Below are 12,866 nucleotides of genomic sequence, written 5' to 3' on the forward strand. Positions count from 1 at the left end.
ACTATTACAGAAAAGGGATGTGTCATGGTACAGCAAAGATACTTTCATCAGACTCCTAATGTCGAAGAGCCAACTTTTCAAATTGGACCTCATAAATCACTCATGACTGTGCTAAGCACAACTGTAATGGAAGTTGAACAGAATGCACGGGCAGACACATGGTGGCCATGCACAGAGAGCCATTCTGATCTCTTCAGCCATGTTGCTTCTATACTAATTAGGCTTAGGACATGAAGATTTATGTTTGGCTCACGTATTTATGAGCCCAAACCAAATGTAGCTAATAGCCCTGCATTTTATAAGCTTGGAGTCAAAGACAGCTAGTCACTTACATTTATGAGCTATGTGGTGAGAGGTTTGCAGTGAGCGCCTGGGCAGGAAACGGCAAGGCTGACGCGCCTTGAGTGATTGTTGGCATTCGTACTGCAGATACCCTACTCCAGAGGGCTAATGGGGGTGTAGACAAACCTTTGCTCTGGTATTGGAAGGATTGCAAAGTCATCTCAAGTTACGACATCCTCTTAATGACTTAGTATTGCTATTCTGTGTCTAAGAATTTATCCCAAGAAAATAATCACAGATGTGCATAAGATTTATCTATTCATACATTTGCTAGGACAATCAATAGACACACCCACATGAAGGAATATGCACTTATTTAAATGTATAATGGCATGGGGAAATGTTTACAAAACATTTTGCTTAAGAACCAGGTATTAAAACCATATGCAGGTTACTTCTGAAGCCAGTCCAAATAGAGAAAGCTGCTGTGACCTGTCATTCCAAGTAATCACTAAAAACTGAACAGAACACGAAAATCAGCTATCAGAGAAGTTTGGAAAATGCACAATGGCAGGGAGACTGGACGCTAACACAGCTATGAATAAGGAGCACAAGATGAGCTCCAAGGCCTTGTAAGTCTCCTCTGTTCCCCAGGTGTGAGCTGAGGGCAGGCTGACTCCAGTAACTATACAGCAAGCACGGACAGCAGAAACTCCCCAGAAAACCCTTCTCCTCAGCTAGAGGACTAGCAAGACCTATGTGTCCTAGAAATGAGGAGTCCACCTCTCTGCCCCCTCCCCACTTCAGCATAACTATCTACTCCCCTTGCCCCCTCACCATACCCAATAAAAACCTTTACTCTGTACTAATACAGTGGAATTTGTCCCAAGAAAATTAGCCACACGGTAGGTTATGAGAGAGGGTACATTTTATCTCTTGCTTTTTCACTATGAAGGCACACCCCAGTTGTGTGGACTGCATGACAGCATGGGTGGCTAAAAGTCAAGAAGATTCCATCCGTTGAGACAGGGGAAGCGTGACACAGAGCACATGATGGGCTGGAAGGAAAAGCTGAAGGATGTGAAGACGCAAGCGCAGAAGAACTGACATCACTCCCAGGCACAAACAGAGAAGACCCAGAGACAAGGAGTGGTGGCTTCAGAACAGGAAGCAGCACCTAAGTCCGTGTTCAGGTCCCGGCTAACCCGAGTAGTGCAAGAGCCTGTCAGACCCCAAAAGCAGAGAACACACTGGAAATTCTATGGACCCCAAAAGCCTCCATGAGACAGAATATGAAACTGGAACCCAGACAGGATGATATCTTCGAAAACAAACCAATGAATGAACATTTCCACATGACTTTGAAATGGCCCAGAATCTCACACAAAAATTTTTTTAAAAGGTCAAGGTATTAAACCCAAAAACTTGATGTACACAAATACACAGAAAAAAATAAGACATACACGTATATATTTTTAAATCAACAGATGCTAAATCAAAGTTGGTTCAGACATTGTAATAACAAGGCAAGGACTATAAGGCAATTCTTTGGAACTGTTCTTTAAGGTAAATGTGAACACTGTTGAAATGGATGACAAGTAGAAATGTATTTCCAGGCAACAGCAACTGTAAAAAGGAACCAGATGGTCATTTCATATCTAAAACATACATTATCTGTTCTGGATGAGTTTATTGTCAACTTGACACAAGACTGAACTGTCTGGAAAGGGGAGCTACAATGCAAAAATGCCTCCAATCCAGATCGCCCGGAGGCAAGTCTGTAGGGTACTTTCTTGATTAATGACTGATGTGGTGTCTTAGGGTTTCTGTGGCTGCAACCAAACACTATAATGAAAAAGCAAATTGGGGAGGAAAGGGTTTATTTGGCTTACACTTCCAGACCATAGTCCATCACTGGAGGAAGTCAGGATAGGAACTCAAGCTGGGCAGGATCCTGGAGGCAGGAGCGGATGCAGAGGCCATGGAGGGGAGCTGCTTACTGGCTTTTTTCCTCTGGCTTCCTCAGCCTGCTTTCTCATAGAACCCAGGACGACCAGCCCAATGGGCTGGGCCCTTACCCATTGATCACTAATTGAGAAAATGCCTTACAGCTGGATCTTATGGAAGCATTTCCTCAGCTGAGGCTCCTTCCTCTCTGATGACTGTAGCTTGTGTCAAGTTGACACAAAACCAGCCGGTACATGTGAGCAGGCCCAGCTCACTGTGGGCTACAGTACCACCCCTGGGTCTTGGATGATATAAGAAACCAGGCTGAGCAAACCATGAGGCACAAGCCAGTAAACAGTGTTCCGCCATGTCTTCCGCTTCAATTCATGCTTCCAGGCTCCTATCCTAAGTTCCTTCCCTGACTTCTCTCCCTGTCAGAGAGAACCTGAGAGTTGTAAGGTAAAATAAACCCTTTCCTACCCAAGTTGGTTTTGGTCAAGGTATTTCATCACAGCAATAGAAATCCTAAATAAGACAATATTCATTTTTTAAAAAAACTAGCCGGGCGGTGGTGGCGCACGCCTTTAATCCCAGCACTCGGGAGGCAGAGGCCGGCGGATCTCTGTGAGTTCAAGGCCAGCCTGGGCTACCAAGTGAGTTCCAGGAAAGGTGCAAAGCTACACAGAGAAACCCTGTCTCGAAAAACCAAAAAAAAAAAAAAAAAAACTAAATGGATGTGTTCAGTAGAAGAAAATGGGTGATAGACCTAATCAGTAACTTTGAAGCTAAATCAATACAAATTATGCAACCAAAAAAAAAACTGAAAAAAGTGACAACTTATTAAACTGTAACACAATAATCAAAAGGCCAGAGTCCAAGAGAAAGAAATGAATGAAGAGGTGCAGAAAAAATATCTGAAGAAATAATGGATGAAAATTTCCCCAGCACTTGGGAGGCAAAGGCAGGCAGAACTCTGTCGGTTCAAGGCCAGCCTGGTCTACATCATGAGTTCCCAGACAGCCAGCGCTACATAGTGAGACCCTGTCTCAGGGAAAAAGAAGGAGGAGAAGGAAGAAGAAGAGGAAGAGGAGGAGAAAGAGGAAGAGGAAGAAGGAGAAGGAGAAGGAGAAAAGAAAAAGAAGAAGAAGAAGAAGAAGAAGAAGAAGAAGAAGAAGAAGAAGAAGAAGAAAAAGAAGAAGAAGAAGAAGAAGAAGAAGAAGAAGAAGAAGAAGAAGAAGAAGAAGAAGAAGAAGAAGAAGAAGAAAGAAGATTATTGGAGTAAAAAGAGTAAAATTAACAAACGAACAATAAAACCTATAATTGCAACTGCCACACCATCCAGAAATTAGCTCTTGCACATTTATGAGAAAGAAATGAAAGCTCGTGATCACAAAAAGAAACCTGATCATTAATATCCATAGCACCTTTATTTATAATAGTCCAGAGTTGAAACAATGCTAATGTCCTTTAATGTGTAAATGGCTAAACAAGCTTGGTTACATCCATTAGCATGAAATATTGACAATGTGTATGAGCTTCAAGAGAATTATTCTGAACTAAAGAAGGCAATTCCAAACAGTCAGAAATGTAAATAGCATTCTTAAAATAATTGTTTTTATATTATGGCAACAGAGAACAAATTTAAGATTGCGAGGGGTCAGGGATGAAGTGGAAGATAAAGGGTACATTGAGGGATCCGTGTGAGGATGGACCTTAGATACTTCAGAGTCAGTCTCTTGGGTGAAAATGTTATCACTGGGGAAAACTGGGTATAGTCTACTACAAAGGATGCTTCTGTGTTTCTTACAGTTGTTGATAAACAGATAAAATAGAAGAGACCTCCACATACTGAAAAGGATATGCTAGGGTCTCTGCAACATGGTGCAGCCATTCAGGAAATCACTGTGGTGCTCTCATGTCCAGTTAAATGTGTGGTTATAGTGATGGTGCCATCACACTCGAGTACATACCTTCTACAGGGGAAAACTTATGTTCACACAGAAACTGGAACACAAATGTTAACAGCAGGACCTCTCCTTGTCACTGAAAACTTGCAAGGCTCAAATGCAATTCCATGTGTCAAAAAAAAAAAAAAAATAGACAAACTGTCCTGAGAGACAGCTCAGAAGGTAAAGGCTCTTGAAACCTAAGGATGCAAGCCTGGTGTCCTAAGTTCAGTCTGTGGAACCCACATAAAGACGGAACAAGAGAACACCACAAGGTTGTCCACTAGCCAGTACATATGTGTCATAGCACATGCATGCACATACAGAAACACACACACATAAAGATGATAAAAATAGGTTAAATAAAATTGACAAACTGCGGCACATTTAACAACATGGAACATACTGTTGATACCAGGCAGCATTCATGAATTTGAAATCTATTATGGTAAACGGATAAAAAAAAATAGAATCAAAAACATACAGCAGACCTTCTCTTTTGTTTTCTAGGAAAAGGGAAGACTATAGGAAAAGAGCACAAATAACATCGTAAAGCAAATCTGGAGCTACAATTCAGGGGAGTGTTTGACTCCTAAGAGCTAAAAAAACGAAGTCACGTTTTAGATAGTCATGATAATAATTACAAAATTCCATTCCCTATGGTGGGGATGCCTTGCTCAGCCTTGATACAGTGGGGAGGTCCTGCCTGAAATTGGTATGCCAGACTCTGTTGACCCCCCAAGGGAGGCCTTACCCTCTCTGAGTGGATAGGGGTGAAGTGAGGAGGAACAGGAGAAGTGGAGGGAGTGGGAACTATGGTTGGTATGTAAAATGAAAAAAAAATTTTAAGAAAAAAATTATAGAAAACATGTGCAGATACTGATCTTGTGTTTATAATAACATACATATGATTGACAGTAAATATTAAAATACTAACATTGGTATCTGAGTAACATTTGTAATTTGAAAATAACAAATAATTCTTTTTATCTGGCATACATGTACCTATGTGCATACATGAATACAAATATCTGTAGTCTAATTTTTTTGTGTATTTTTTGTGGGCACATAAATGTCCAAAAAAATAACACTGAGATGTAAAGAAATTAGGGAGAATTAAGATGGAAATACTTTCCTCTCTATGGTTTTCTGTATTTTACACGTTTCCCCTTTTTAATATTTTTTAAAGTAAAAAAAATAATAATTTGTGGTCACAGATGTACAAATTTTCTGCATGGGAAGGTAATATTTCCCACGATATAAAAGCCTCTCAAATGTAAATATGTCAATAGAGGAAGGCTGGCATGTCTCTGCCCCGCTCCCCAGAGTAGGTTCTACTCCCCAAGGGTGCTGGTCAGAGGGTGTGTCACTTTCAAACAGAGCCTTCTGGATACACTGGGACTCAGTGCACTGCAGGAGAGAAATGAACCCTCTAACAGTCTCCCACAGACTGCCCAGAGAAAGCCCTGCTATTACAGAACCCCAGGCAGCCAGATTTTTCCAGGCTCGGTTGGAACACAAGAACATCTGATTCAATGTGGAAAATTGTACGATTGTTCGCGCCTCCACAGAAACATGTGACATTTCAGGGCAACACAGAAAAACAGCTGAAAACCCTCAAAAGCAGTTACCAATTTTGCTAAATGTTATACCAGACACGGGGGGAATGACGAGGGTAGGGGGCAGTGTGACCTCAACCTTTGGTCACGTGACTTCCTAAGATCTCATTGCCACTCTCAGCTAAAAGGGGAAAGGGGTGAATAGATCAGCCCCCATTTCCCCTCCCCTGACCAAACAAGGCTTCTGTTCTATGCCTAATCCAAAAGGGGCCCACAAATGAGAGAGACAGAGACAGAGAGAGGGAGGGAGGAGATTAAATGCAAAGGATTATTCACTTGATTTTTCTCCTAAATTAGCAAAAATACAACCAACTATTGGATCGTTCAAGTGTTCACCCACATTTAAATGTCACCACGTTTGAGTGTCCTGCAGAAAAGCAGGCAGTCACATCCTCCGTTTGATATACAAAAGAATTAAAAACAGAAAACAACTCTGTTCAGTGAGTAGTAAAGAACCAGCAGCCTCCACATGGCACCTGGGACTTTGACTGGCAAATCTACACACCATAGTCACATAACAACATACAGAATGCCAAGATAGTTTATTTCCTCTTCAGATTAAGCCATGAACTGCGGTCAAGAAGGGACTTGATAAGTATGTAAGCGAACAGCAGACTAACTCAAATGCAAAATGTAGTTACTTGGGCATTTTCCTTGGTCGGCCTTTAACATTTTCGTAAATGTCAAAAGTTCTCATGTCTAAAGCAAAGTATGTATACTCCAGGAACATCGGCTTGATCATCTGCTCTTTGAGCAGTCCAAGACCTTCTGTTTCAGAGCCTTTATTATTCTGTTCCTTCTATGGTTTTCTCGGATTCTTTTTGCAACAGATAATAGAATAGATAATGGTAACAACAACGTGAAGCGATTCTCGATTGATTCATTCGCTCAGATAAAACATAAGACCTTGCCTTGGTCTTTCATAAAATTACAAAACATCAATTTTAAGACTGTTTAATTAGCTGGGCGTGGTGGCACATGCCTTTAATCCCAACACTGAAAAGACAGAGACAGGGAGAGCACTTTGAGTTCAAGGCCAGCTAGGGGTACACAGCAAGACTTTGTCTCAAAAGCAAAGCAAACAAAAGAATGTTGAACTACAATAGTAAAGGGGGATTATCTATTATGCTACTAGTGTCCTAAATATGAGGATATGAGTGACAGCCTCGAAGAGTCAGTGCTGGGAAGAAACTTCCCCTGGTAGGTTGTTAAGCTTCCATTATTTCAACTCTAGAGACAATAAGGCAGTGTAACTTTTTGTATGTCTTGGCTCCCCTGAAGATTATCCTGATATGTTTTTCAATTGTAATAACTAGCCCACCGATGGATAGTACCTATTCTTCTCTTCTATTTTCAAGCTATAATTTTTTGTATGTTTTAACTATATTATACTTTAAGGTACCTTAAGCATATGTTGAAAGTGTGTATAATTAATACATGCAGGCATTCCACTTTAAAATACAAAACAGGGCAGCATGGAACATCATTTATCAAATTAGAACATGGGCAGGCATCAACGGATGACTTTATTAGAATGCGAATTCTGGCTGAGAAGTATTGAGGTTTGAATGTGGAATGTTTCCCATAGGCTCACATGTTTGAGCACGTGGTCCCCACCAATTGATCATGCTTTGGAAGGTTCTAGAAACTTCAGGAGGTGGAGCCTCCTTAGAGGAAATGAGTGAGCCTTGAAGTCTTGCTGCCCAGCTCCAGTCTCTGCTTCCTGATGTCAGAAGACATGTGACCCTCTACCTCACACTCCTGCCAACATGCCTTCCCCTTCATGATGGACTATATCTTCTCTCTCACACTCTATTCCAAATTAAACTGTTAGTCCCTTCAGTTCCCTCTTTAGGGGTATTTTGTCACAGCCAAGGAAAAACTGCTAAAACAAAATATGTGAGTTACAGAGTGGCACCTGGAGCAAGCTGGTCATGCAGATCTTAGCTCACACTTTGAGCACGGGGGATGAAAGAAAGCTTTCTGCTGATGCTCGAACAAAAAGTCAGTATGAAAGTGATGAACAAAACACTGCCCTGAGAAATGAGAACTCTCAGAATGGTAAGTAACAAAACCATAGTGGATGAGAATACCAGACCTCGTTTTTTTGGTTTTTCTTTTAGGAACTTCAACATCATTACTAAATTTCAATAATAAATATCCAGTTCATGTTTTCAAGGAAGTGGATTCTGCTGCCATTATTAGACATTCTACTGCACACATCTAAATAATGTTTGAGTGAGTCAAAACACTTTAAAATTGACTTTGATGTTTTGGCGAGAGGGAGGACAAGAAATGGATACTCATTAACTATTTGGAAAGAGATCATTTCCACTATTCAGACACTTACTTAGAACTCATGGCTCCAAGCACTACCACGAGGGCTTATACAACAGAGTTGCCTTTTGTTTAATTTAGGCTGCTTTTAGTCTAACTCTTTGTTTTAATTATCTTTGGGAATAATTACTATGCAAGCTGAAGAAGAACCGTGCAGTTAGTGAATATAGGCAGGAATCCAAATCATCTGAAGAAAATTCATCAGTAATAACACTAACAGGATATCCAAACAATTTGTTTAATTTTTTCTGGCACGTTTACAATTAAGAGTAGTCCTTCTGGCTCTGTGTGTTAATATAGCAATAGTTTCTGAGAGAGTTCACAGCAAAGAAAAGGCCTACTCTTCCATGTTCTTTGGTCTTTAATTTCCCACTGCCTGATGTCATACATATGAATACTCCGCATGATGAAGCAGGTAAAATCATATGTTTCCATACAATCCAAAATTAAACAATGGTCTAATATGCATAAAGGACTAGCTAAATCACTGCATTCAGCTGTGAGGATGCTTCCTCTAAACTAGAGGCTTTCTAGCCAAGAATATTATTTTTCTATTGCTGCTAGGACAGGCTACCAACATTTTAGTGGCCTAAACTACATAAGCTTGTTATCGTACAGCTGTGGAGGTCAGATTTTCCAAAACAGGTTTCACTGAGCTAAAACTCAGATGTCAGCAAACCTGTACACCCTCACGAAATGCTAGCGGGAAATCCAATTACTTGCCCCTTCCTGGCCTGAGGGTCTCCTGCACCCTTTGTAAGGGAGACGAAGTTGCCACTCCGTCCCTTACTTCAAAGGTCACATCTTCCTCTTCGTCATTTTGAATCTTCCCCTCTTTGGTCATTCTGCTTTTAAGGAGGCTGATGAGTACACAGAGCCCAGTTAATCATTCTGCATATTCCAGAAAAATGAAGGTCAGTGGTTAAGCGGCCTTAATTCCCCTCTTGTCGGGTAATTTAACATAGTCATCGAGTCGAGGCTTTAAGAGGTGGAAATCTTCAGGTCCCATGATTCTCCCTACCACGTCAAGGTGGTCGTTTTCCACTTACTAACCTGAATTCTCCAATAAAACTCTAGTTCTCGCCGGGCGGTGGTGGCGCACGCCTTTAATCCCAGCACTCGGGAGGCAGAGGCAGACGGATCTCTGTGAGTTCGAGGCCAGCCTGGGCTACCAAGTGAGTTCCAGGAGAGGCGCAAAGCTACACAGAGAAACCCTGTCTCGAAAAACCAAAAAAAAAAAAAAAAAAAAACAACTCTAGTTCTCTTATAGTCTTTCCACACTAAGAAATGCAACTCTCCAGCAAGGATAACCTATGACTACCAGTAGCAAGAAGCTGTGTTTTGACTCTTGATCACAGGCTCTGAATCTACTGGAATGACTCTCCTACCCAAAGAAAGATTTGGATGAGGCCAGGAGAGTCACCACCACATAACCGTCTGCACCTGGATATGGGAGCCCTTGTTTCCTGACTCCTGTTCGAGGAAACTGATGCTGCAGAACTAGAATCCATCAACTGTGGCTGTCGGGGTTAGAGGCTTCGCTGCAATCCAATCCAAATTGGCCAGAAATGAGACTTTCTCAATAAAATTGTGAAAGTCAATTGCCCTCTTTGAAAATTGAGTAGAATCACGAAAATTGCCCAAGATGCTAAGAAATAAAGTTTATTCACTGTCATTTAAACACACACACACACACACACACACACACACACACACACACACACACACACACACGAATGTAAAATTAAATGGTAATTTTCATTAGGATTCTGTTTTTCATGCCATCACGGGGGTCTGACAGGTTGGCTGTTTGAATAGCTGTACAATGCTCCAAGGACTCTAAGCCTCTAATAGAAGAATAACACTCTGCCTGCTTTGGGGAATATATTTTAGATGTAGTTTCTCCTAGGAACTATTGGTTAAGGGTAATTATTTTATTTCAATCAGTAGCCACAGAATGGGACAAGTTTGAGTGATTGGATTAAGGCTCTAGATAAACAGAGGGCTAAAACATAAATGTGAAATGAAGTTTTAAACCTTACTTTAATACTAGACTACAAAAAAAAACCTGTATAATTAAGTGCTATTAAAAATAAACAAGTCCACCCATTGAATACAAAAATAGAAAGGGGGTGGCAGCCTATCAAACGGACTCTACTACTCTTTCAAGTCACATGGAGGTTAACAGGAGGGAGACATTTGTTTCTTGTGAGCCTTGGTTTCTAACTCATCATAAGCAATGCCAATGTGTAAAGCAGTGACCCCGTCTTGGGTTAACCAGCACCCCCAGTTCCTACTCCTCTCACCCAATCACCTGTGTCTCTGTTCCCCGCACCAGAACCATGCGAGGCAAAAGCATCGCAGAACAGAATTCATAAAAACCATGGCTCCATCTGTGGCAGTCCTCAAACGGGCCAACTCAAGGGAAGAAGTGACCCAGGAGCGAGAGAAGGCCTTAACTGTACAGGACTCTGAAAATCTACGCAACATATTTTTTAAAGGCATGTGAGCATCGTGAACTTAAATTCAAACACCCTTAAGAAGAGGTACGAAGCCGGGCGGTGGTGGCGCACGCCTTTAATCCCAGCACTCGGGAGGCAGAGCCAGGCGGATCTCTGTGAGTTCGAGGCCAGCCTGGGCTACCGAGTGAGTTCCAGGAGAGGCGCAAAGCTACACAGAGAAACCCTGTCTCGAAAAACCAAAAAAAAAAAACAAAAAAAAAAAAAAGAAGAGGTACGATTCCTGGTAACCTGTACATGCTCTAAAGTCTGTCTGTACAAAACTATCAGGGCCTGACTCTGACTCTGCAATCATCTGCTGTACTGCATGTCTGGTAAAGCCAGTCTCCACTGACGACTAGCCAATCAGCTCACCCAGGAAGGCAATCCAGTTCATAACCATGCACCTGAAAGTCACAAGGAACTGAGAGCAAAGTCCCATCGCGTGCTCCCCGTGTGGACAAACAGTTGGAAAACAGGAACACTGGCAGGGAATTTATATGTGCAGAGCGAAGTTAATTCCAAGAAGGAGTTGAAAATCCCAACTCAGGCAACACTGGGCAGTCTTGTGCCTAAAGGCAGCTGGGGAAAGGGAAGTATATCTTACATAATGCAAACAGAAGGTCTTTTGAAAGCATCTAGCTACGTTTCTATAGGCATTATTGACCTCTGGAAAGATCCTCAAATAGGTTCAAATTTGACACAATGGGAGGTCAACAAAATCCGTGCCAACTTTGTGGATGTGGCAACTTTATGTATAATCTCAGACAGTCCTAGCATTCCAGGAGTTGGTTGTATAAGTTTCTCTGTGGTTTTTTAAACTGCTTTTGTTTCCACACACTGCCCATGTTTGGTAACCTTTTAACTTGGTCTTGGTGACTTTTCACTCAGAAGTTCCAAGTCTACTTCATGTCATGACTGGGCATGTGTCCACCCTCTGATTTTCTGCAAGAGTACTTTCAGTACCCAAAGTAGGAAAACTTTAAAATAATAATTATAGTCTCCTGCACCTGTTTAAAAGTATCATGTGTCAGCAGAAGGGATGATTGTGCAAACTCCAAACTTTCACTGTGGAAGACTGGACGTTCTGTGCAGGTCAGGTCGAGCCCCACCATGAACTGTTCTGTGTTTCTAGTGGAAAGGTTAGAAACAAATTGTTGACCGTGGGCAGAAAAGCGCGTGCAAAGAAGGTTTTATTGTGTGATTTCTCTCTCTCCGATGGAGGGGTTCCGGCGCTTCTCAGCCATGCTCCAAGAAACCAGACAATACTCCGTTTCCTGCATGAGTACTCCAAGTTTACCTTGGCAGGTGGCTCTGGAAAGCACTTCGGTGGAGAATGAACCTGAAGACACTCATGACCAAGGCTGACAGACGCTTTTGGTGGCTTCCCATGTCACTTCTTAGAGGCAGAGCTGTGCCCATTTGCCTGTGCTCCCCATCTTTTTAACCTCCCCTACCTACCAGGTAAAGGTGAGAGGGGCATCCAGGCCTTTGTGGAAGCCCAGCCACAGCACACACACGCTGGTGCTTGTGTGTCATACACACACACACACACACACACACACACACACACACACACACACACACACTCACACGGGGGTGTGTGGGCGGTGCAGGCTGGATGTGGGGGGTGGGGGGGCGTTGAAACAGGATAGCCTATGGCCTTACCAGATCAATGAAGGTCAGGAACTTCCAGCTCCCCCCGTAGGTCTGATGGGAGGGCATTTCGATGGCCTTGTAGTTGCACAGAATGGAGCAATAGGACAGCAGGATGGCCACCCGCAGCACCTGGCAGGGGACAAGCGCCATGTTCGCGTGCGGCCTGGCCCGGCGGGGCTGCTTGCTGGGCGGGCGGGCTGGTTCGCCGTGCCGGGCGCCGTGGGAACCGGGGCGCGGCGCGGCGAGGGGGCGGAGCGCAGGAGGCGGGGCGCGTCCCCGGGGACGGACGCGGCTGCGAGCGAGCGCACCGGCGACCTGCGCGGGCGGGGCGGGAGTGCGGCCGACGCCGGCCGGCGGCCTGGTGTCATCTCTGGCGTCATCTGCGTCATTCTGCAGCTGCGTTCGCGGCCCGGGCCGGGCGCCCCCTAGGCGGTCCTCGAAGTCTGCTGCCGGGCTGCCTAGCGGGAGCACTGCCCGGGCGAAGGAGGACCAGCATCCCGGGGGGTCAGCATCCAAGGTGGTCCGGGAGATGCACGCTGCCACCGCACCCGCTGGGGTCAGTGCGTGTAAAGCCACAC

The 12,866-nt window shown here is 43.4% G+C and overlaps 1 protein-coding gene across 5 annotated transcripts in view; it reads right to left on the reverse strand.

Annotated features, from left to right (window-relative positions):
* The window catches only part of Aig1 (androgen induced 1), a 224,868-nt gene extending 212,312 nt beyond the window's left edge, over nt 1–12,556 (reverse strand). For 2 of the 5 annotated variants that reach the window (XM_052751081.1, XM_052751078.1), the window contains exon 1: nt 12,298–12,545. In XM_052751081.1, coding sequence (XP_052607041.1) covers nt 12,298–12,438 — 141 coding nt within the window. In that variant the 5' untranslated portion in view covers nt 12,439–12,545. Of the gene's footprint in view, nt 1–12,297 lie in introns of all 5 variants that reach the window. The other 3 variants (XM_052751079.1, XM_052751080.1, XM_052751082.1) reach the window with 3 other exon arrangements.
* Nucleotides 12,557–12,866: the final 310 nt, after the last annotated feature.

This window comes from Peromyscus californicus, unplaced genomic scaffold (genome assembly GCF_007827085.1).
Source record: "Peromyscus californicus insignis strain IS unplaced genomic scaffold, ASM782708v3 Scaffold_22__1_contigs__length_63687245, whole genome shotgun sequence".
NCBI classification, from domain to species: domain Eukaryota; kingdom Metazoa; phylum Chordata; class Mammalia; order Rodentia; family Cricetidae; genus Peromyscus; species Peromyscus californicus.